This window comes from Ovis aries, chromosome 8 (assembly GCF_016772045.2).
Source record: "Ovis aries strain OAR_USU_Benz2616 breed Rambouillet chromosome 8, ARS-UI_Ramb_v3.0, whole genome shotgun sequence".
NCBI lineage: Eukaryota > Metazoa > Chordata > Mammalia > Artiodactyla > Bovidae > Ovis > Ovis aries.
The window spans coordinates 19,974,528-20,000,661 of record NC_056061.1 but is presented as its reverse complement, the minus strand read 5'-3'; the positions used below and the strand labels follow the sequence as shown (position 1 = coordinate 20,000,661).

Genomic DNA, 26,134 nt, shown 5'->3' with positions numbered 1-26,134 from the left:
CAGAAGCATCAATTCTTTGGTGTTCAGCTTTCTTTATGGTCCAACTCTCACATCCATAACATGACCACTGGAAAAAACCATAAGTTTAACTATACAGACCTTTGTCAGCAAAGTAGCATCTCTCTTTTTAATATGCTGTCTAGGTTTTTCATAGCTTTTCTTCCAAGGAGCAAGTGTCTTTTAATTTCATGGCTGCAATCACCATCTGCAGTGATTTTGAAGTCCAAGAAAATAAAGTCTGTCACTGTTTCCATTGTTTCCCCATCTATTTGCCATGAAGTGATGGGACCAGATGCCGTGATCTTAGTTTTTTGAATGTTGAGTTTTAAGCCAGCTTTTTCACTCTCCTCTTTCACTTTCATCAAGAGGCTCTTTAGCTCCTCTTCACTTTCTGCCATAAGAGTGGTGTCCTCTGCATATCTGAGGTGATTGATATTTCTCCCTGCAATCTTGATTCCAGCTTGTGCTTACCTGGTTTCTTCTAAAAAACAAAAACAAAACAAAACAAAACTGACATGACAGAACCAGAGAATAGGTTAAATTCCACAAATGCAGAATCTGAGTCAAAGAAACACCAGTTAATGTTATTCTCTGGAGATGTGTATTTGCTTCCTGCCTAAAAATCTCCTTACGTCGAAGTCTAATTAATACTCAAAAGGAATAAATCCTTTCAGCAAAGAGCTTCAAGAAATGAATGTCCTAACTTCTGAAAACAGGAATCTTGTCAAAGAACATAGTAGAACACATTCTTCCCGAGGTCAAATGGTATTGTGTTTCATCAAGGCAGTGTAAGTGTTCTTATGTTTGTATATCTGGATTCATATGCTGACTCAGACCTTACATGATTTGCCTGGGAATAGTTAACAGAATGATGATGTCTCTACATAAAGATTGATGTGCTCGCATTCAGGATGATGACATAATTGTTTCATTCTCATGCCGAATAATTACAAAGCAATATTTTTATGTAACTCTGTGTTGAAATTTTTCATACCTTTTTAAAGGAATGTATTCTTTAATGTATTCTTCTAAGGGAAGAAAATGAGATTCAACTTATGTTTTATTTTAAATCTTATTATTTTGAATATCGACTTTGTAAAACACAGGTTTATTCACAAGATTCTAATGTCTATTTCTTTAACAGAACAGAGTGCTGTTGGTAATGGTTTATGTCAGTCTTTATGAATACAAGCTCTATTATAACAGGTATTCAGCTTCCAACAGCACTATTTTCCCTGAGACTCATGCATTTTTCATTGTCTAGTCATTCTGAATTTAAAGTGGATAGGATGTCCTTATAAATGTATAAACAAAGAAGAGAAAATGTGTATCATAGTCTCTTCTCCATTTCTGCTGCTAAAATTATAGGAACTCTATATTCTATGTTAGAATGCATCTGGTGTGCTATTCTATAAACTACATGAATAACCAACAACTCCCAGTGCAAAATTCCACCCCGCACCATATTTAGCATTATTTTTGCAAGATAGCACCTTACCAGGCTTGTGCAGAAAAGAGTTTATTAATCTCACTGTCTAACTGGCAGATGGAATACAGTAAAAAGGAGGTGTTTTTGTCTTTTGGAGCTGATAGTTTTTCCAGATAAGATAAGCAGCCATCTTTTAACTCTTCTGATCTTTTCATTTACAGATATTTGTTCACTTGTGAATTTGTTCATTCATTCTTCTGTATTTATTGAGTCTCTATCTCCTTCCTGGGGCTTCCCTAGATGTCTCAGTGGTAAAGAATCCGCTTGCCAAAGCAGGAGATGTGGGTTCGATCCCTGGGTCGGGAAGATCCCCTGGAGAAGGAAATGGCAACCCACTCCAGTACTTGTACCTGGAAAACCCCATGCACAGAGGAGCCTGGTGGGCTACAGTCCATGGGATCACAAAAGAGCTAGACACAACCGAGTGACTAAACAACATCTCCTTCCCTTTCAGCAGTCCTCAAGGCAGCCAGGAATAGAGAAGTGATTAGAATGCATTCCCTGTTTTCAGGAGCTCATGAGTTATACAGAATGGGAAGCGCAAGTCGAGATAGGAATATATAGATGAGGACACTTAACTCAGCCTTAGTGGACAAGGGGCGGCCAAGGGGAGGCTTTCTGGAGAAGATGGTGCCTTAAGATTATGAGGAGTTAGGTGAAGGGACCGCATATCTCCTCTAGTGGTTAGTACAGGGAGAAAATTGTTAGGAGGGATAAGGTGACAGTAAATGAAGTGAAAAGATCCTAAATCACAGAAAGTGGTAAGAAGACATTCTGAGAAGCAGATCCCCAGAGGTATTCATTCTGTGCTAAAAAAGAACAGAAGAGAATTTCATGAGAGGAAGATGATAGGGGCAGTGGAGGGGGTGGTCATTGGAATTCGCAGAGCGTCAGCATCTAGGTTTACTTGTATCTTTATTTATTTGCCTATTTATTTTGCTTTGGCGTCTCTAGTAACTTAGTATGGATTTGCAGATTGCAATAGTGACAGTATCGAGCTCCCTTCACCAATCCTCAAGGGATTGGTGAACTAATCCGATAAAAGGTCCCTTCGTTTCCTTCTTGTTTTGCAAGTCATGTTGATTAGCATGATGGATAAAACCATCATTTGTGTTTTTATCTAATCATACCTGCAGCACCTGAACAGCATGGCCACTAGTTAAAAGGAGAAATTGAATACAGTAGATTTGCCTTTTTGTTTGGCTGAGGAAACAAGAATAGGCTTGTGTTGACCTCTGCTGAAAGGCACTCATTACAGATGTTTTGGTGGAAGAGCTTTCATCACTCATTTGGGCTGACTTATTTTATCTTCACCTTCCCCAGAATATTTCTGGAAGCCAGCCACTCAGGTTTAGCACTGTGCTCTGTGCAAAGAGGATTTTGGGGGCAGCATAATGGTGGTGTCGCATAGTTGTTAGGAAGTTGAGATTTGGAATCATACGACTTAGTTTCCATCCAAACTCTGCCCCCTGCTAGCTCTGTGACCTTGGGCTGGCTGCTAACCTCTGTATGCATCAGTTTACTTATCTATAAAATGGAACCATGACAATATCCGCCTTATAAGGTTCTTGTGAGGATTAAATAAAACAGTATGTATAAATGCCAAGCCTAGGACTTAGCATGTAGTAAGGACTTATTAAATATGAATTGTTATTTCTATTTCATCTATCTTATAGTAAGTTACTTGGGGACTAAGCTCCAAAATCTTGGTTTAGTAGTTCCCCAGTGACAAGGACTGTGTCTTATTCATCCTTGCATATATAGAGCATGGCATGTGAAGGCTGTTTTATAGTGTATTGGCACATACACATTAGAAGGTCTAAAATCTTATTCTCTGATGTAATTAATCTGTCTTTTTTATGGCCTGATTTGTTCAAGATATTGCCAAGGTTTCAAATACCATGGTTGTAACTTAAGCAGGTGTAGGAATGCCCATGTCCTAGCAGTAGTTGTTGACCTTCTTCCCAAGGAGACACACTCCACACCCAGCATCCTCTAGCAGACACACACAGCACCAGTACCCACTCCCTGGTGTAGGAGTTGTAGCTCTCCCCTACAGCTCATATTAATATGTAAGTTATTATGCAAATAAGAATGACCCAGTGAGGAGGATAATCATGAATCCACTCTAAATTATTTTTAATAATTTTAAACATTACTATTTTAACTGTTTGTTATTTTATGTTATGTGGTGACTAGATCAAACTTCTGCAAATAATTCTTTGAATTCTTTAAAATTCTTCAAAGTTAGCACCTTTGTTTCTCATCACTTCCTGTCCAGTTAGTACCACTAACTCTGTGTGTGTGTGTGTGTGTGTGTGTGTGTCAATTCACTTTAGTCGTGTCTGACCCTTTGCAACGCTATGGACTGTAGCCCTCCAGGCTCCTCTGTCTATGGGATTCTCCAGGCAAGAATACTGGAGTGGGTTGCCATACCCTCCTCCAGGGGATCTTCCTGACCCAGCGATCAAACCTGTGTTTCTTACGCCTCCTGCATTGGCAGGCAGGTCTTTACCAGTAGTGCTTCTGTGAAGGTTTCCGTTCCCTTCTTTTCCATGATACCCCTGTTGCTCTGGTATTCTTCTCTCAAAAGTGGTTTACAAAGGCTGATGGTGACTTTCAAATCATCTCCTATCAGTCCTCATTCATCCTGCCCTTTAAGCAACATTCAATAGCACATCTGTTTCTTCCACAAAAACCTCTCTTCCCTTGGTTTCTTTGACACCGAGAACTATCATGGTCTTCCCTTTAGACTTCTAACTGCTTATTTTTTAATTTATTTTTAACTAGGGGACAATTGCCTTACAATATTGTATTGGTTTCTGCCATATATCAACATGAATCAGCCATCAGTCAATCAGTCAGTTCAGTCACTCAGTCATGTCCGACTCTTTGCGACCCCATGAATCGCAGCACGCCAGGCCTCCCGGTCCATCATCAGCTCCTGGAGTTCACTCAGACTCACGTCCATCGAGTCAGTGATGCCATCCAGCCATCTCATCCTCTGTCATCCCCTTCTCCTTCTGCCCCCAATCCCTCCCAGCATCAGAGTCTTTTCCAATGAGTCAGCTCTTCACATGAGGTGGTCAAAGTACTGGAGTTTCAGCTTTAGCATCATTCCTTCCAAAGAAATCCCAGGGCTGGTCTCCTTCAGAATGGACTGGTTGGATCTCCTTGCAGTCCAGGGGACTCTCAAGAGTCTTCTCCAACACCACAGTTCAAAAGCATCAATTCTTTGGCGCTCAGCTTTCTTCACAGTCCAACTCTCACATCCATACATGACCAATGGAAAAACCATAGCCTTGACTAGACGGACCTTTGTTGACAAAGTAATGTCTCTGCTTTTCAATATGCTATCTAAGTTGGTCATAACTTTTCTTCCAAGGAGTAAGCGTCTTTTAATTTCATGGCTGCAATCACCATCTGCAGTGATTTTGGAGCCAAAAAAAAACCAGTCTGACACTGTTTCCACTGTTTCCCCATCTATTTGCCATGAAGCGATGGGACCAGATGCCATGATCTTCATTTTCTGAAATTGAGCTTTAAGCCAGCTTTTTCACTCTCCACTTTCACTTTCATCAAGAGGCTTTTAGTTCCTCTTCACTTTCTGCCATAAAGGTGTTGTCATCTGCATATCTGACGTTATTGATATTTCTCCTGGCAATCTTGATTCCAGCTTGTGCTTCTTCCAGCCCAGAATCAGCCATAGGTATACATAATCCTCTCTGTCTGAACCTCCTTCCCGCCCCCCCCCCACCCCATCCCACCTTCTGACTCCAATGATATGCTTCTAGTTTCTTCCCTAAACCCAATCTGGGGATTCTCCAAGGATTTTCCTAGGTCTTCCTATTTTCTCTCCTTGCTTCCATGGGAATAGCATCCATTTCTAGTGCTTTAGCCACCACGTTTATATGTATAACTTCCATATGTTTCACCTGTTTGACCTCCCTATTCAGCTCTGATCCAAGAATTCTAATACTCCTGGATCATTTGGAAGTTCATCTGGCAGCTCAAATTCAATATATCAAAAAATGTTTATTATCCTTACACTAAAGACAATTCCTTATCATGATTTTTTTTGCAAATCATTTTTTAAAAATTCATTTATTTGCCTGTAGCAGATCTTAGCTGTGGCATGAGGGATCTTCTGTCTTCACTGTGGCATGTAGGATCTTTAGCCGTGGCATATGGAATCTTTAGCTGTGGCATGTGGGATCTAGTTCCCTGACCAAGAATCTAACTCAGACCCCCTGCATTGAGAGAGTGGAGTCTTAGCCGCTGGACCATCAAGGAAGTCCTGAAATTCCTATCATGATTTTTGTTAATGGATATCACACTTCTTAGGCTGGCTTAAAAACTCCTGAGTTGATTCTGGTACTTCTCTTTACTTCTGCCTTTTTTAAAAAAAAATCATCCTTTCATTTCAACAAAACCATTCGGTGTTGCCTAGTTGTACTTACTGTCTTTGAAGTGTTCATTTTCTATTTCCTTTGAATGGCGTCGCCCAGACAGAGTGAAGAGCATTGTACCAACTTCCCAGTAAAAACAGTCATTATAGAACAATGATACAGAAGTAAAGGAGATACATCCCAGGCAAAGAGAGGGCAGAGAATACTTCTTAAAGGGGATAACATAACATGTGGGCCAGATCTTGAAAGATGAGTGAGAGTCAGACTGACAAGTTGGGATGAACACTCTGAACACGTGAGAAGACATGCTGGCGAAGAAAACCATGGCTCATTGTTGAAGTGTGAGTAGCTCTGCAGGGCTGGAGCTCTGGCTCTGTGGGGAGATAAAACGGGGGAAGCAGGAGGCGGGGCCCCAAGGTGGTGGGAGTAGAGGGCAGAGGGGGCATCGAAGGCCTTGTTTCAGTAGCTGCTGCTGCTGCTCAACAAACCACCCAAACCTTCATGCTCTGAAAGCACCACCACTGATCATTTCTCACAGTTCTCCAGTTGGGCAGCAGTCTCTGGGGGAGATTGATCTCTGCTCCACCTGTTGCAGGTTGGCACCACTCCACTGGGGCCAGAGGATCCACAATCCTCATGCACGTGTCTGGCACTTCAGCTGCGACGGCAGGGGTTGGCTGGGTCTCTCTTTTCCTTTTCTCACAGCCTCTCAGTATTCAGTGCTCTAACTCGGGGTTCTGTACGTGGAAGTTGTATCCTAGGAGGGCAGAAAATGGAAGCCACAGTGCTTCTTAAGACTTAGGCCCAGAAGTCACTTGACATCTCTCCCTCTACTTTCTGTTGGTCAAAATAAGTCACAAGACAAGCTCAGCTTCCTGAAAAGGAAATTAGAACTCACCTCCCCTTGGGAGGAGCAGCTTGAGTGTAGAAAGATGTGAGGCAGTGTTGGCAGCCATCTTTTTAGACAGTGTAACATACTTTATAGGTCACTGCGTGCTATAGGATGCCATCTATGGGGTATCATCTGTACGGGAGGATTTTAAACTGAAGACTGACATTTTAAACTTATCTGTCTAAAAATATCTCTGACTCCTTTATAAAGATTGAATTGAGGAGTCAGGGCCAGGACTTGGAGACAGAGCAGTCTACCAATCTATCACGGCAGCTTCTACCAATAGATTTCAAGCTGACCCGTGGAGAGTCTTTTTCATGAGCCCACATGCCTTGCCACACTGTTTTCTCCTCATGGAAGCAAATGGAATGAGTGATGGATCTGCCATTTTTTAAAAGGATACCACCAAGGTATCTACCCAGCTGAGGCCCAGAGTCTATATACCAGGTCAGGAAACTCTGGCCCATGTATCACATCTGCTCACCACCTGTTTTGGTAAATAAAGTTTCATTGGAACACAAAAAAAGGTATCTACCCAGGACCCTGTGCAGGGGACTCCCTTCCAGAAAGATGGCTTCACATACACCATGGGGAAGAAAGTACGTAATGCTGCAGATGCTCTGCCTAATGCTTCTTTGTTTAGAAATATGACTCTTTGCTTATTCGATGTTGCTTTTTCTCTAAGTAAATAAACCTGGAAAGTCAGATGAGACTCTTGGCGAGAGCAGAAGCCTGCTTTGCTGAAGCCAGGGGTTCGTCTTGTATCAGAGGATACAGGTGTATGTGACCACAGAGCCCACATGAGCATTTTATTTTTGCCCAAAGTGAACTCTTTGACTCTTGCTGGTAATCTTGACTACAGAAGTCTTTACGGTCAGTGCCTGTAAAAATGCCATGGAAAATATTTATAAAATTTGAAATCTCTTACTACATCACCTCAGTTACTAAATTTCCTCTATGAATAAGAGTTGTAATATATCAGCAACTGCACCTTGAGCAGAGGAGAGCAGAGACTATGCTTATCAGTGTTCGTTAGAGCAAACTGAGATTCAAAATCTGGGAATGGAGAGGAGATACTCCTAGATTTTCAGGGGTTTGTATAGCCCTTTCTTCTAAGTGTTCCTAGAGCCAAGTCTATGAAAGAGAAGAGTCTCCCCTTTTCGATATGAGAATCTTAGGACAAGGTTGGAATATGGTCCCTCCTGGTCAGTATTTGGGTTCTCTCTCAGGTTTCTGAACAATTTGTTCATGCCATGGTGGCAACAGGAAAATGTTAACTTCCCCTAGAGCTCTAGGGGACGTGGGAAGAAGCCAGGAACACATGGAGAGATTTGGTCTCAACTCCCAACTTTGTCACTAATTATGTGACTGTAAGCAAATTCCTTAACCCTTCTAAACTTTGGTTTCTTCCTCTGCATGCCTGCTAAGTCACTCTAGACGTGTCTCACTCTTTGCGACCCAATGGACTGTAGCCCACCAGGCTCTTGTGTCCATGGGATTCTTAGGGTAAGAATACTGGAGTGGGTTGCCACGTGCCCTTCCACAGGATCTTCCCAACCCAGGGATCCAACCAGTGTCTCGTATGTCTCCTGCATTGGCTGGCAGGTTCTTCACCACTAGCACCACCTGGAAGCCCCCTTCCTTTGCACAACCCCAGTAATAACTGCACCTTCCCAGTAGGATTGCTGTGATGAATGAAAAGAATCACTGTTTATTGCATGTAGCCTAGTGAGCGGCAGAAGTACTCAGTAAATTTTCTATTGGAAAATTTGTTCCAAAGTGATTGTTGTATTGGACTTTCTGCTGATCTTTACTATGTTTCTCTTTATTTCTCAGGGAGATGTTAATCTCTGTGGCTCTAGGCCAGGTGTTATCCCTCCTTATTTGTGGAATTAGCTTGACCAGCAAGTACCTGTCAGAAGATTTCCATGCCAATACACCAGTCTTCCAGAGTTTCCTCAATTACATTCTTCTCTTCTTGGTCTATACCACCACACTAGCTGTCAGACAAGGTAAGCATGCCAAACCTGTTTCTCTTTTACCAGTATCTTCAAGAGTGATGAGCTATGACCAGATTAACTTTTTTCACTTACAGCATCATAAGACAATTCAAAACCCCAAACTTCACTGTTCTGTTTTGTGATAATATAGCAAACAAAATGAACGAATAAATTACAAAGAAGCATGAATTATGTGAACTCAACGGGAAGTAAGAAATGCATGCGTAGGCCGAAAGGTACAGTTGCTTACTACTTTAATTCCTGTTAGCATTTCTTGTACCCCTCAGTGAATCTAAATAGACAGCTTCCCTGGAACCTGAAGCAGTCCTGATGAAGCTGTCCCTAATACTTGCTAGCCCTGAGAAATCCAAGGGGATTGCAGACAAATATATGTCTTTGGGAAAGGAAGGTAAAAATAGTAAACACAAACAACTCTAGTAATAATAACAAAGGGGAAAAGAAAGAAAAACAGCTACCACAGTCATGTGAGATGTTCTATCTAAACTTAAAATAGCTAAGGCAATGGAACAAATCCTTCAAGATTTGATGCAGGAAAAACTTATTAAAGGGCAGTTGCAGTTGAAATCCTTGTGGTATATCTCTGGAGGCTATATTTCAGAGACACATGATTATACCATTGAATCTGGTATAAACACTCTTATCTATGGCCCAGAAATAGCCAATAATGTTGCTATTATTAGCTGTAGCTATTGACTATAAAATATGCATTGAAAAGTAACCATAATAAGTTTGAAGATAATTATATACCTTAATAATGAATAAAGACACATGAATAGCTATATACAGTAATCCTAACAGTCATACTTTTTTGAAACTTTGCCACAAATCATATCTCAGCATTGTATTTTTACATTTCCTTATTTGGATTGTCATCCAGAATAATATTGCTTATTTATAATGATTTGGCCAGGACTAGATTTCATCTTAGAAGAGTACAAATGAACAAGTTAGGACTGACTTCCAGTTTAACTTGGGATTATCTAAGGTATTGGAGAAGCTAATTTCATTTACTTCTCAAAAATTGGTGTTATTGGTGTTTTGTTTTTTAAAATTCGACATGGGTAAACATAATTAAAGACTAAAAACTTCAGGCTATGAAAGTTAAGACACTGAGTCTGAGCTACATTTCCTCAGTATGATTTGGAAGCCAATGATTTTGAACTCTACAAGTGCATTATGTAAACAGTTGCTTCAATCCAGGAAAGGACTCCAGAAAATGAGAAAGGGGAGGAGGTGTATAATTAGAAATTTACTTCTGAGAGACTGTCAATACGAAGAATGTATCATTTGATCATATCAAGAAGAGAGAGCTATGCAGTTCAACTTAAAAACAACTTAATGAAAACTTGAATGATAATTTAGAATTATTAAAGGATAGAATTACTTTAGCCCAGTACAAAGATTATAATTAAAAATAATAAGATCAAAGAACAAATTTGCAACATTCTGATATAACAACAACAACAAAATCTCATGGAAGTGGTAAATTCATGTTCTCTGGAGATTTTTAGAACCAGTCTGCCAGCAGTTCCCAACCTTTTGGCACCAGGGACTAACGGTTTCATGGAAGACAATTTTTCCATGGACCAGAGTGGGGGAATAGTTTGGGGATGATTCAGGTGCATTACATTTATTGTGCACTTTATTTCTGTTGTTACATCAACTCCACCTCAGACTGTCAGGCATTGGATCCCAGAGAGTGGGGATCCCTTGCTCTAGACTATAAGATGAGGAACTGCAATTAGTTTTCAGGTTCTTGTCACTCTTGCTTTCCAGGAGCCCAGAGATTTAACAAAAACTCTCATCAGGGAAAAAAATAAAAGTAAGTCATTCTAAGAAACAGAATAATTTCACAGTTACAGGTAGAGACAGAAAAACTTAAAAAAAAAATTAACTGTAGAAAAAGGCCCAAAGTTAATACATTTTATTGAGACTTTATAATGTGCCAGGAGAAGGAAATGGCAACCCACTCCAGTGTTCTTGCTTGGAGAATCCCAGGGATGGGGGAGCCTGGTGGGCTGCCGTCTCTGGGGTCGCACAGAGTCGGACACGACTGAAGCGATTTAGCAGCAGCAGCAGTAGCAGCCACTATGTATATGAATTACCTCTTTTATTCCTTCAAACCAAGGAAATAGGAGTTATTATCCGAAAGTTTATCAGTGAGAAATCGGAGGCTGCCCTGGCATCAGGAACCTGGTGTAGGCTACAGAGTTAGGAAGAGTAGGGTCCTTCTGAGGCCAGGCTGGGTACCTTCATGGCCCACCCTGCCCACCCATGTGGAGTCCAGGGAAGGAAGGAAGAGGGGAGGGAGACATGTTTGAGCAAAAGGAGCGTTTTTCCCCTTTAACTTCAAAACGCTGGATAAGAAACCAGCCCTGGGTGAGAGGTCCAGTGACGCACAGCAGTGAGGTCAAGAGGATATGGCTGTACGTGGTGCCGAGAGTGGATGGGCGTGGGGGCAGGGCAGAGGGATGACTGGAAAGAGGCCAGGGGCTAGAAGCAGCAAGGAATTCAGAGGCTCTCTGGAAGAAAAAGACTGAAAAGGACCTGCGCACTTTCTGTCATTATGGTTGATGATGGAGAGAATCAACTTATAAAATATCCTATATCCAGAGATATCTGCCATGGCCTCAGATTATCACTAAACTTGCTGGCATGTCTTCATCTGGGTGTTTACTCAGAATGTTTGTTTGTTTTAAGCTTCATCTTTAGAAGTTTTAATAGACTGGCATTAAGCTAACATCTGGAAATCAACATAGTAATTACATTAATTTTGTATAGGCTGATTCAGTGCTATGTTCTAGCAACATAATAAACTCTTTCATTATGCACCGCAAGATGTGAGAGGGGATGAACAGAGCAAAGAAGAGAGGGTGGAAAGGGTGGTGTGTGTGAGGGAACCACTGTCTTGGCCACGTTTCCTCCTCCATTCCCGGTGCTCCCTGACTAATCTCCTGGGAGGGCTGCAGGTTAGGGTTGAACAAGATGCAGCCTTCTCAGTTCTTCCAGCACAGACGTCACTGATCCTACAGGGCCACTCTATTCATTTGATACCACCTTAGGCCACATAACAGCAAGGGGTTAGACTCAAGAACTAATAATCTTTCTTTATCACTTTAATCATAAAACGTATGATTGTCACATGTAAACACAATGTGATAAATGCAAGAAGCCTTTCAAGAGCATTAAGGGCCATGTCATTACAAAATCTTATAGAAATTTGACTTCTAAGTTAAAGTGAATTCTTTTCATCAAATTTGCATTGAACCTATGATCAAAGACACTGAAGCAACAGACTGTAGTATAAGTTTCAGTGTAACTCCAGTTCAAGCTAGAGCTTTGAATTTGCCCCTGGTTATTAATTGATTCCTACAAAATTTGTAGAAAACCGAAAATTGATTCCTATAAAGACCATCCTCCTAAAATTGTGTATTGTAGAACAGGTTTTAAAGCTAGCCCTTCTGTTATTGGTGCTAGATTGTTGTTTTTTTTAATTCCAGATGGTTCTAAAATTTTTAAACATCTTGCTGTTTATCATAAAGAGCCTCATTAATACAGCACTGTAGAAAAAATGTACTTCAAAAAACTAGTTTTAATAAGATGGTATCAAATTTGAGAATTTAGATAAAATTTAGATAACTGTCACTTAGTTAGCTGTAACCACTTGAGGGAAGCTACTCAGACAATTAAAATGTACCCGTTGATTGAAGTAATGCCTGAAATCCAAACACAGGCTATATGGGCAAGGTGGGGCTTTAGGAACTGTAAAGGGAAATGTATTCTTCCTCTTGTCTTTCTCCTTTACTCTCACACTATAGTTCTTCTGACACCAGATGTGTGGGGCTTTCCCACACCCTGCAGTTCTGTGGCACCAGCTGAGTGTCTTACAACATAACTCAGTTTTGACAGTTCTGTCGAGAGATGGATGGATGTTATTACTGGTGCTTCTGCCCTACCTGCTATAGGTCGGAAGTTGCCACCAACCCTCCTTGGATTTAGTTAATTTACTAGAGTGTCTCACAGGACTCAGGAAAACAGCTTACTCAATGTTTACTAGTTTATTACAAAAGGATATGATGTATTTTTGGATGGAAGAAGTGAGTGGGGCAAGGTATGTGGAAGGGGGCGTGTCTTCTAGCACAGCTGTCTCCGAACCTCCATGTCACGTGTTCACCAACCCCAGCATTCTCCAAACTGCATGCTTTTGGAATTTTTATGGAAGCTTCACTAGGTAGACATGATCATTAACCTTGTTTCCAGCCCCTCTCCTCTTTCTGGAAAATGGGAAGGCAGGGCTGAAGAGTCCAGTTTTCTCATCATAGCTTGGTATTTCTGGTGACTTAGCCCCATCCAGGAGCCCACCAAGAGTCAGCTCATTAGAAGAAAAAAATTCCCATCTCCCTGGAAATTGTAACTCTGTGTTAGGAGCCAGGGTCAAAGACCAAACAGAACAAAATGTGTTCCTAGTGCTCTTGCATGTGTGCTTAATTGCTCAGTAGTGTCCAACTCTTTGCAACCCCATGGACTGCAGTCCGCCAGGCTCCTCTATCCATTAGGATTCTCCAGGCAAGAATACTGGAGTGGGTTACCATGCCCTCCTCCAGGGGATCTCCCCAACCCAGGGATCAAACCCAAGTCTCTCTAAATGCAGGTGGATTCTTTACCAGCTGAGCCACCAGGGAAGCCCAAGAATACTGGAGTAGGTAGCTTATCCCTTCTCCAGGGGATCTTCCCAACCCAGGAATCGAACCAGGGTTACCTGCGTTGCAGGAGGATTTGTTACCAACTGGGAAGCCAGCTGAGCCACCAGGGAAGGCCGCTAGTGCTCTTATCACTTAGGAAATTGCAACGGTTTGAGGAGCTCTATGCCAAGAACCAGGGGCAGAGAACTATGTGTATATTATCTCATAGGTAAATGACTAAGAAAATGTAGTGCTGCCCAAACTTGTGGATTTGAAGCCTCTTCCTCATGTATCCTTCTTTCTTAAAATTCCATGTAATACTAGCTGAAATCAGGAAACAGAAACACAAAAACACAAAGAGTTGGATACAACTGAGTGACCTTGTGACCCCATGGACTGAGGCACGCCAGGCCTCTGTCCATCACCAACTCCTGGAGTTTACTCAAACCCATGTCCATTGAGTCAGGGATGCCATCCAACCATCTCATCCTCTGTTGTCCCTTTCTCCTCACACACATATGTATATCCATTCATTTTCAGATTATTTTCCCATATAGGTTATCGCAGAATATTGAGTAGAGTCCCCTGTGCTATACAGTAGGTCCTTGTTGATTATCTATTTTATATATAGTGGTATGTATTTGTTGATCCCAGCCTTCTAGTTTATCCTCGCCCCCATGTTTCCATTTTGGTAACCATAAATTTGTTTTCAGAGTTTGTGAGTCTGTTTCTGTTTTGTGAATAAGTTCATTGTATTTTTTTTTTGAGATTCTACATATAAGTGATATCATATGATATTTGTCTTTGTCTGACTTACTTAACTTAGTATGATAATCTCTAGATTCATCCATGTTGCTGTAAATGACATTATTCTTTCTTATGACTAATCATCCTTTGTATATATACACCACAGCTTCTCTATCCATTCCTCTGCTGATGGCCATTTTCATTGCTTCCAGGTCCTGGCCATTGTAAATAGTGCCGCAGCAAACATTGGGGTGCATGTATCTTTTCAAATTATGGTTTTCTCTAGATATATGCCTAGGAGTGGGATTGCTGGATCATATGATAGGTCTGTTTTTGTATTTTAAGGAACCTACATACTGTTCTCCATAGTAGCTGTATCAATTTACATTCCCACCAACAGTGTAAGAAAGTTCCCTTTTTTCCACATCCTCTCCAGCATTTATTGTTTGTAGACTTGATTATGGCCATTCTGACCAGTGTGAGGTGATATTAAACATGACACTAAGCATTAAACATGTTAAGCATCTTTTCCTGTGCTTCTTGGCCATCTGTATATAGAAGCCTGAGTTCTGCTCATACGTAGCTTGTTCAGTTTCCGCTTCTGTGGGTAACTGACTAAATCACGGAGGAGAAGGGATTCTTAGAGAGTTGGATAAGGAAGGACTTGGCAAATGTACATACTGAATTATAACTCCCTTGTGAGTTCTGACGGAAATATTACTGTCACTTACCTAAGTCTAGTGAGGTAATACTCACTGGAGCCTCTTAAATCACCTTCCTTGTGGGAAACTACTTGGCAAACCTCCATTTCTCTTCATTGGCAGGTTGTATTTATGTTTACATGTTGGAGAGTCTTAGCCCTCATAGTGTAGAAAGGCTGTACTTCAGTGACTTTTGAAATGAACCTTAGTGGATACTCCCTGGGAATTTTACTTATGTTGATAGGGAAGGGAGAAGAGAAGGTGGGGCAGGGGACACGGGTGGGGGCTCCTCTGCAAACCATGCTGGGAAATAGTGAAGATCACAGGAGAAAATAAAAATCCAGCTTTAGCAAAATGGCTCCTCAGTATGTGAAGCAGCGGGAACTCTCATATACGGCTGCTGGAAATGCAAAGTGATACGGACAGTTTGGAAAATGGCTTGATGCTTTGTTATAAACTTAAATACCCACTTACCATATGACCCGTCACTCATGGTCTTCCAAGAGAACTGAAAACATAATATCCACAAATATTATGTGCAAATGTCCACTGCAGTTATTATTCATAAGCTAAAACTGTAAACAACCCAAGGGCTCATCAGCTCGTGAAAGGATAAAAACTGTGGTAAATTCCCACAGCAGAGTATAACTCTGCCATAGAAGGACAATGTTATTGATACATGCAATGATGTGTATTAATCTCAAAAGTATTATGCTACGAGCAAGAAGGCAGACATGGGACCATATACATTGTATAACTACAGGATGCATAGTAATGCAAAGCTCTGGAAAAGGCAAAACTATAAGGTCGGGAAATAGATCAATGATTGCTGGAGTGAGGAACCAGGGGGTGGGGATGATTGACTGCAAAGGGATACAAGGGAGCTTTGGAGGTAATGGAAATGTTCTATATGTCTTGATTGCTTAGAGATTACTTGACTATATATGTTTGTCAGAGCTCTTCAAATTATACACCAAAAGGAGTGAATTTTATCACATATAAATTATACTTTAATATACCTGACCAAAGTGGGGGAAAAAAGGAGAAAGAATTGACCGCCTACTCTCACCCCATGGCTGCCGTGATGAAATTGCACATCACTGGGCTCGAGTTCCCACTGGGTAGCTTTTCCCTCACTTATGGATATTAGGAAAGGCCATTAAAATGTCCTCCTTCATTGTGGCATGCTTTTAGACTGCAAGAATGAGTAGTTTCCCCCCTATTCCAGAAAATGTACCTACTCTAAAGAACTTGCTAGTGGGACACGAATTATTATTTATCAAGCTCACAATCCATTAACTAGTGTAAAAGTACATATATTTCATACATACGCAGTGCTTACAGGGGCAGTCTGCACTGAATCAAGTCTCCCACAGTCTTCATCAAACTTACAGTACCTAAGAGTGCATGTCCTATTTGTGTGAAAGTGGCTGACTCTCAAATAAAGTGATATGTTAGCCAGAACTTTCAATATGACTTAGCACGATCAGTGACTTCTAGATGGAAGGAAAATGACATGCATATGCAAGGCCCTCCCTCATTCCTCATGCCAAACACTTCATTAACAGATACCCTTCTGCTTCTTCGCTTCCAAACAGTGTATGAGTTGGGAGCGAGGGATTGTCTCCCTGTTTTATTCAGAGTCTGTGTTGACTGTTAATTCTGGAAATCTTTAAGCGTTCATCTCTCCATGCTGCGAGCTGGCACAGAGCGATACTCATTCCTGGCACGAAGCTCCAGCATTCTTGTGGGAGACTGAAGGGTGGTTACAAGATGATAACTATATTGCCTCAAGGAGATAAGTCCCCTTCTGCCAAAATAGTGCTTTGTATGTAATTAGTGTAAAAATTCAGAGGAATAGAGTTTATCCTTACAATCATCTTTCTCATTAAAAAAGAATCATAATGGAAGAACAAAGCAGTCCCTGCAGTGAATTGAATTGCTTTCCCAAAGTTTTCATTAAATCAAAGACTCAGCGGTTAGCCATCTTGCCGACACTATTGCAGTCGGCTGCAGGAAATTTGCAGGGGGTAGAAAATAAAACAATGAACGGGACTTTTCTTTTTCCTTTCCCAGGAGTAGAATTGCCTTTTGATTATCTTTAGATCAGAGTTCCCTGTCCTGCATTTTTCGAGTGTCTGATTTCATTGGTTTCCACTTCTCAGTTTTTGAGATCCAGGAAGAAGAATATGTAACTCACCAAATTTATATGTGATTCTGGGGTTCTAACTACAAGTTGGAGTGACTCGGCCCCTTCAGTGACCTATAAGAGGAAAAACATAAAGAAGATGACTTCTAAATAAGAGAAAAAAATGATCAGAGTTTATATTTTTGCCATTTTTTTTTACTGTTGGACACTTCCTTGTATGAAAGAGCATGAATATTACATTCTTTTACCTTTAATTGCCTAATTAGTCATGTCTAAGAAAAAGTCTCCCTTTAAGAGTCATATTCAGAAATTATTACTTAAGTTCACTAAATCTAACTCTAACTTTAGACAATTATGATCTAGACTTTTTCTGTTTCTCAGTTCAATCAAAATTCAAGAATCATTGAGTCATCCTGGTTTAACTTGCCTGTATTGTATTTCTTCCTTTCATAAGTTGGGATAATAATAGTAGCTGCTTTCAGTTTCCGTGTGGACCAAATGAGGTCATATATGTGGGAAATTTCTAGCACAGTGTCAGACATAGAGAAAGCATTCAACGAATATAATCTGCCATCACTGGTATTAGATTTGCTTAATAAATGACTAATTTCCTCCCCAGAAAGTTGGATTTCACACATGTACCCCTTAATTTGAATCTGTTCTATCATGAGGACCCTGAAATTCATCAGTCATATCCCCACCACTTACGTTATACTTAACTTGTCACTGGATGTCAGAGCAGGCACTGGTATGATTCATAGAGGGATCCAGAAAGAAAGACATTTTAGATACTTTCTTACCCCTATGGTGTCCATTGTGAGTGAGGGAATTCATTGATATAATTATTACACTGGGGCAGGACTAATTCTAAAATGCCTGAGCCCAAGTCCTCCTCCCCCAGCATGTAGAGCAGGGCTCCTACCACTTGAGGAAGACACATTGAGAGAGACCATGGACACTCAGAGTCTGCTTAGAAGGAGCCAGAGCCCCCGCTTCACTTTGAGGTATAACTGCAATCAAATGGTCCAAACTATGAGAGATTGGAAGGAGTGGGAGGGTTGCCAAAGGAAAGAGCTGAAAAGACAATTCCCTTGGCAGATGCTTGCCCCAGAAATGAGTGCATATTTTATTCTAGAGCTTTGAATATGCCTGTGAAATCTCAGGATAGAATCACTTCCCACCTTTTCTCTTCCAGTGGTTTTCCTGTGTGTTTCCTATCTCTTCTCCTGTTTCCTCTTTTCACCTAGCACTTTCCTTCTCGCACAGTCAAAAATGATAGACAAATTGGAGGCAGTGGGGAGGAGAATATTATTATCCTCCTCCCCATTCATTGGACTGAGGCAGGACTGTCATTACAAATTCAGACCCTACAGAGAAGATCGAGATTATGTTTATGCCACGTCTGCGTGTAACCAACCACTCCAAGTACCTATCCTTTGTTCAAGAAAAGGCTCAGAGCACAAGGACACCAATCAAGATCAAGTATGTTGTAAACCAAGCTTGACTACATTCTTTCCAATGTTTTTTCTTCCATAACACACATAGAATGCATCTGTGAACTGCAGCTAGTTGAATGCACGTACAGAAAGCAAAGCAAAAAGCAGCTGAGAAAATTACATTCCCATTTGGGCTGTTTGACCGAGGCACATACTGGCTAGTGAAGTTGAGGAAATAACAGTGGGGTTTGGCCAAAACCAGGAGAAGATGGCATTTCTATCCCTGATAATTTCCATCAAGGAATCACTTCTTAGAGCAAAGGCCGTACATGCTTCAGCAGACGCTATCATTACAAGAGTAGGCATTCCCAGGGAGTGAGTTGGGTCACTCTTTTATAGTAAAAATGCCAAAGCTCTGTGAGTTATGTGGACTAATCAGTGAGCAATACAACCCTTTTAAGGGCATTTCAAGGGAAACCGTAGTGAGAAATCTGTAAGCAGAGATCTAGTCTTACTAATGAAGTACTGCAGGGAAAAGAATTTTCCTCATATGCGCTCACTAAAAGGAACGTCTCTCCCAGTTTTTTGATAGGGTAAGAATATTATTTCTAAGTTGAAAAATAAAATCAGGGTGGAGATCGGAAAAATAAAAGTAATACAAGATGAAAAAGAATTGCAAAATACCCAGAGAGCACAAAGCAATTGAGGGCTGCACAGCCAGAGAAGTGGCCGCCAGTGTGTCGTTTTTCAGCTCAGAAGCGGGGAGGCTATCACGGACCCTGGAGCCATTGCTCGGCCATCTTTCAGCAGGAAGAACGCACAGCAGACAAACTCAATGGACGACTGGGGGCCCTCACCAAATTCAAAGCAGCAGGTTCTATGCCTACAAGCAATTTCAGCTTTGGGCTTAGTGAATGTCATTTACTGAGGTCGCAGTTTCCAGCTGTGCTGTGTTCAACTCGCACCATTTTAGCACAGCTTTAAGCAAACTATTGATTTTAAACTTTTGTCAGGCTAAAAGAAACTAAGTTAGATCATTCAGGAGCAAGCAAAGAACTCGACTTCTAAAAATAAAGTTAAGGAACTTGGTAACTTCTTTTTCACAGAGGATGTGTAGGCAGAGCTTATATAAGTGGCATAAATACAGAAGCCTCAGTACTGTTCAAAACTGAGTTATTTACTATATGGAAACCTAATAGGTCTCAATCCCTGATTTCTCTTGTTTTGGCATCAGATACATTAACTGATTTAGATTCCTGACGGGAAAGTCAGTGATAGTAGTTCCTATACTCAGTACCTCTTAACTGAAGGAATGAACAGGGTGTACAAGCCAAGGAGGTGGACTTTCCCCAGCCTACAGAGGTTTGTAGTTTTAGTTCTGCCCATGATTACTTTATACAAAAACTTTTAGAACACTCTGACCTGACTACATCTATTCAACTGTCATGTGAGAGTTAGACCATAAAGAAGGCTGAGTGCTGAAGAATTGATGCTTTTGAATTGTGATGCTGGAGAAGACTCCAGAGAGTTCCTTGGACAGCAACGAGATCAAACTGGTCAATCCTATAGGAAATCAACCCTGAATATTCATGGGAAGGACCAATGCGGAAGCTGAAACTCCAGTACTTTGGCCACCTGACACAAAGAGCCGACTCATTGGAAAAGACCCTGATGCTGGGAAAGATTGAAGGCAAAAGGAGAAGGGGGCAACAGAGAATGAGATGGTTGGATGGCATCGTCGACTCAATGGACATGAGTTTGAGCAAACTCTGGGAGATAGTGAGGGACAAGGAAGCCTGGCGTGCTGTAGTTCATGGGGTTGCAGAGTCAGAAACCATTGAACAACTGAACAACAACAATATCTAAATTTATCTTACATTACTGAGTCACTTAATTCCTCTTTCATGTATTAATTCCTTGCTTAATTTCATTCATTAAATCTGCAATACCTCTTTTTTTTTTTTTTTTTTGCCTGCACAGGTGTGCAGCATGTGAGAGCTTAGTTCCCTGACCAGGAATCAAACCTGTGTCCCCTGCTTTGGAAGCATGGAGTTTTAACCACTGGACCTCCAGCGAAGTCCCAGCAAACACTTTGTGAGGGCCTCTTTCTGTTAGGTGCTGTACTACCAGGTGTGAAGTATACCTGAGTGAAAAGGATCTCTCTTCTCACACCCCCATCTGAGCTCACAGACCAGAGGAGGAGAGTAAAGAGTCTCTTTCATTGCAAAGGTACAGACCTGGGGGCCTCCCTTCCCCTTATCTCCACCAAATCTCCATTGCAAAAGAATTCACTTCTCTACCATCCATTTTATCACTCCATCCAGCCACCCTTTCGCAATTACTCACAGCAGAAGAATTCAGTACAAGCAGTTAGAATCAGTCCGTTGCTGTGTCATGGTCTTCCCTTGCCCTCTCCTTGATCATGCACTCCCCTTGCTCTAGGACCCTGACTTTACATCAAAAAGAGCCACTGCTGTTCCCGTGTCCCTGCACTTCCCTCCCCTCTCCCCGCCACCACCGCCACTCTGCCTCCTGGGAGGACACAGCACAGACCTCATCCACTTTATTTAGACTTGGCTATGGAAACCTCCTGGCTGCTAGGCTTCTATCAGCTAGAACACTTGGTATTTTCATTATTATTAGTGACTCCCAAGGCCCTCAAAGGTCTCTTCTCCTCGTACAGGCAGTTTATCACAGATTTACATCTCTTTTCCTGACTTAAGTGACCCCTCTGTGGGGTGGCAATTAGTCCTTTACTTTCCTGGCTTTATCCTTTTAAGAGGCCTTTACCTTTCTGGTTCTGGGGAATGTACCTTTAGCACGACTGGTATATGAATTTAAGCTGCTTCCAAGTTTCTAACAACCCCCATAAAATAGAAATCACAATAATTTAATGTTATAAAATGAAATGTAATAAGACAATGTAAGACATCAGCGTTCACAGGTTTATCCCAATACCTAACTGAGGAAAAAAGCTGCCAGCCACTCACTGGGATCTTTAGTGTTTGTGGAGGAGTGGGAGGGAGGACATAACATCAACCTCTTGCTTTCAACCAACTAGCTCATCTCATTTTCTTAGTGTGTGGTGTGCTCCATTCAACACATATTCACCACATCACTTTCAGATTGTTAGGTTACTATTTGGTAGTATTCTAGAGAGTTATAATATGTACAATTTCCTGTAGTTCCAATTCATTTCCAGAAAGATATATATATATATATATCCAACTAAACACAACAATGATTATGATTCCTTTGAAGAAATCATTATTGCATCCTCTTGATCTTGTGCCCAAATCCCTGATTTAAATCTATTTATTCATGGCTTCATGTGAAAACCAGAAAAGAATATTCCCCCTTAGCAAGCATCTCCAACCACAAGTATCCTATGTGTATCTATGCAGCTCCCAAGGTGAAAGCTTAAACACACCCAACAACCAACTTAGAGAAGTCCTGTCATCTCTGGGGTTGAAGTTTCATTTGACGGTAGAATATATTGACTGGTACAAGTTGTCCTCAGTTAAATTTCACAAATATTTCTTGAACTTACTGGGTACCAGACACCAGGCGAGACTCCTTCAGATGCCCTCTTTCCATCCCCACCAGCCCTGGCCACTCATCCCTTCTCAGCTGGACCTCTGCCACGACTCTCTGCCTGTCTCTGCCACCTCTTCATCACTGTCATGGTGGTGGTGGTTTAGTCGCTAAGTCGCATCCAATTCTTGCGACCCCATGGACTGCAGCCTGCCAGGCTCCTCTGTCCATGAGATTCTCCAGGCAAGAATACTGGAGTGGATTGCCATTTCCTTCTCCAGCGGATCTTCCCAACCCAGGAATCGAACCCAAGTCTCCTGCATTGCAGGCAGATTCTTTACCAACTATGCATCCCTCCCTTGAAATTTTATTTGTGCTAAATTAAAGTGCAGCAGTCAACCAGGCTTAGGATAATCATGTAAACCCTTGTTTTTTTGTGTGATTTTTTAAATTGAAATCAGAAGTTTTAAAACAACTGGGGGAAGAACCCGTTAATAGAACGTGATTATTTTCTATATCCATTGAAATCAGCATTTTTTCTTCCATCTTCATTTTATGAACCAAAATACAGTCTTTTAATAAGAATTCAAAGAGACTAAAAATCAAGATACTACAGTGTTGCAATTTCTGCTTTCTAATTAACCCATCTCCTTGAGGAAAGGAGGCCAGAGATATAATAACTAATTCTTTTGTTCACTGAATAGGGTGCCTTCTAAAGTGCAAGCCAAGTTGCCTTGGACTTTAGAGTGGGAGATGCTGATCCTCATATAAAAAAAAATAAACTCAATATTTTAGGTACTAGTTTCAAAAGAAATAACTGGTTCCTACTGTGCTCCACACACAGCATTATCACTTATAACTCAAAGAATTCCCTGGTGGTCCAGTGGTTAGGACTTGGCTCTTTCACTGCTGTGAATAAAAGTATGAAGTGATAAAGATCCCTCCACAATCTGTTCTTGGTATAAGAGGAAGTCCCAGTGGACTACTTGCCTTCTGTCTTTAACTCAGTTTCTTGTTTTCATCTCCTCTTGAATTATTGCAAAGGAAGGAGAACAAACGGGCCCTGTGATACCTGCTTCTAGAAGAATGCCACCACCACATTGGAGTAATAGTATAGAAATTTATATCATCCATAAACCTTTCGTAGTAATGTAATTAGTAGGGCTATCAATACTACTCAAGCCTAGCTTTCTTTATAGCTGTAAACACAGCTTGTGATCACATAAATGACATCAGTAATAAGCCTTTAGGGTATCATGTAAACTGAGTCATTTTAGCTGTGATTTAATGAGAAGTGAAAAGAATGAAAGTGTTAGTCGCTTGGCCATGTCCGACTCTTTGTGACCCTGTGGACCGTAGCCAGCCAGACTCCTCTGTCCATGGAATTTTCCAGGCAAGGATACTGGACTGGGTAGCCATTCCCTGCTCCAGGGAATCTTCCTGACCCAGGGATTGAACCCAGGCCTTCCTCATTGAGGGCAAATTCTTTACCCTCTGAGCCACCAGGAAGCCCTTAATCAAAATCTTCATTGAAAAGACAAAAGATTATTTTTGCTTCGAAAGCAGAGTATGAGGGATAACCCATGAGGATTTTCTAGCATTTGGATATTGGATTCCAGAGGAGGTTTACTGGTGTTAATATGTCTGGGAAGAATGGATCGGAGAAATACAGACATTTTAGCCAATATTAATGCAGGAATATGCCCATCACCAAATAGAAGCTGTCTGTTTGTATAGCTCAGTGTCATTTACATATGGTTCTCTTAACTCTTGTGGCATTTTAATTAATGTTTAAGCCAAAAAAATGAAGTGAGTTTATATATATGTTTCTTATCTCTTCTGTAAAAAATAATGAATGTGGCATGAAAGTAGGTTCCAGGAATCCCAAATTAGTATAAATTAGCAGAATGGTTTGGTTACCTGCTGTGGGATTCAGGACAGTCAAATCACATTCAAGGATGGTCTCTACTAGGGTTATGTTCCTTCCTTAAGCAGGTCAACTTAATATCTCTGTGACTTAGATTTCATCCCTGAAAAAAAATGGGGATGATGATAAAATAAAAATTGTTTATTAATATATATTGATCATTTTATATACTCCAAGGTTCATTAAAATGTCAATCTAGCTGATATTTAAGAGACAGTATTCAATTGAATGTGACTTTTTTAGGGTTGACCTTTTTATTTGCTCCTGGCTCTGAATAAAACTACTATATTCCAAGATGAGTAAGATTTTTCTGAAGCAATAAGTAAAATGCCAGTTCATCCAATGTGGATAATCATTGATAGAGAATAGCACACTTCAGTGAGGGAGAAAGAAAAAAATAGCGCACAGTGAGTTTGTTAGATTTTATGACCAAGCTATGCTTGGGTAATTTCAAGTGCCACCCAAAGGGGAAAGAGAAAGGAAATGAGAATGTGTAATACAAGTACATCATCTGTAGGCCTTGTAACCTTCATTTAGGTCATTTTATGGGTAATGAAACTGGGGCTTTGAGATATTAACTTATCAAAAAGTAAATAGCTACTTCCATTTAGCATATCAGTTCAGTTCAGTTGCTCAGTTGTGTCCGACTCTTTGCGACCCCATGAATCGTAGCATGCCAGGCCTCCCTGTCCATCACCAACTCCCAGAGTTCACTCAAACTCATGTCCATCAAGTCAGTGATGCCATCCAGCCATCTCATCCTCTGTCGTCCCCTTCTCCTCCTGCCCCCAATCCCTCCCAGCATCAGAGTCTTTTCCAATGAGTCAACTGTTCGCATGAGGTGGCCAAATTATTTAGCATCAGTCCTTCCAATGAACACCCAGGACTGATCTCCTTTAGGATGGACTGGTTGGATCTCCTTGCAGCCCAAGGGACTCTCAAAAGTCTTCTCCAACACCACAGTTCAAAAGCATCAATTCTTCGGCACTCAGCCTTTTTCACATAATAAGTCACAAAAGACCATGAGTGTCACTCTGCTAACAGCAACAATAATACAAACACAGACACACACACTCTCATCACTGTTTTTATGAACTTACCAGAAATCTAAGAAAGAAAAGAGACCTAAATGTACAAACTCCAGAAAATTCCCCTTTTAAGAGAAAAAAGCTCATGGCTTCTCTCATTCATGGCAGAATGAGAAGAGAAGGAATCCACAGCGAGATAAGAAAAAGGCAGCCGAAACTTTAGGTTTTACCAGCCACATGCGAGCTGGTGTGACAGATTTTATTTCTCAAGGACCTCAGAGGTTCTTGGACACAGGACCCAGAGAAGGTCTGTGTGTACCTGCAAACTGTATGTCATGGGTCTGTGCCTAGTGCTGGGCATGTAATATACAGAGCCTGTGGGGTGGAGCAAGAGAGCTAAAAGAGATGCCAGCTGAGATGTGTGGAGCCTCCCCAGGTGCACAGCAGCTGTCCTTTGTAGTTGGAGGGAACAGTGCAGGTGGGCTGAGAGAAACGAACTTGAGGCAATGTATATGTTCACCGTCCAGGTAGGTCTTGGAGGCACTGCAAGATAGCTGAGGGAAATCTCTCTGAGACATTCCAGACAGACAGAAATTTCTGTAATGCAAAAAGTGTATTACACACCTGGAGAGCAAAGAGAATTCCCCAGCAACCTGAACAATAGTCTGCTGAGCTATAATGCAAAGATATATTTTTAATGATTCAGATAGTTGGTTGCTTGGTTACAAAGTGCAGAGAGCTTTAAAACCTCGCCTGTGCTCAGACCCCAGGTCTTGAAGAAGAGTAGTATTGATCCTGCTTGCAAACTTTTGAAGTCAGCAGTGAACGAAGTCAAACTAAAGGTACGAGAAAGCCAGCTCCCACTGGTCAGATTGACTCAACCCCCTGAAAAGTAGCCTGACATAAAAGGACATCCTCTTTTGGAAAGTAACTATTACTTAGTTCAGTCTCTACTGTTATTTCATACAAAAGGTCCAGATACAATAAAAAATTACTAGACAAGTGAAGAAGCAAGAAAAATGTGACACATGGTCAAGAGAGAAAATAATCAATAGAAGCAGACCCATAGATGTCATAAAAGTGACATGAAGTGATGTCACAGATACTGGAATTATCAGA

The 26,134-nt window shown here is 41.1% G+C and overlaps 1 protein-coding gene across 1 annotated transcript in view; it reads left to right on the top strand.

The window, feature by feature from the left end:
• The window catches only part of SLC35F1 (solute carrier family 35 member F1), a 403,885-nt gene that overhangs the window by 238,215 nt on the left and 139,536 nt on the right, over positions 1-26,134 (top strand). The window contains exon 2 of the mRNA XM_004011167.6: positions 8,627-8,802. Within this exon, the coding sequence (XP_004011216.1) occupies positions 8,627-8,802 (176 nt within the window). The remainder of the gene's footprint in view (positions 1-8,626; positions 8,803-26,134) is intronic.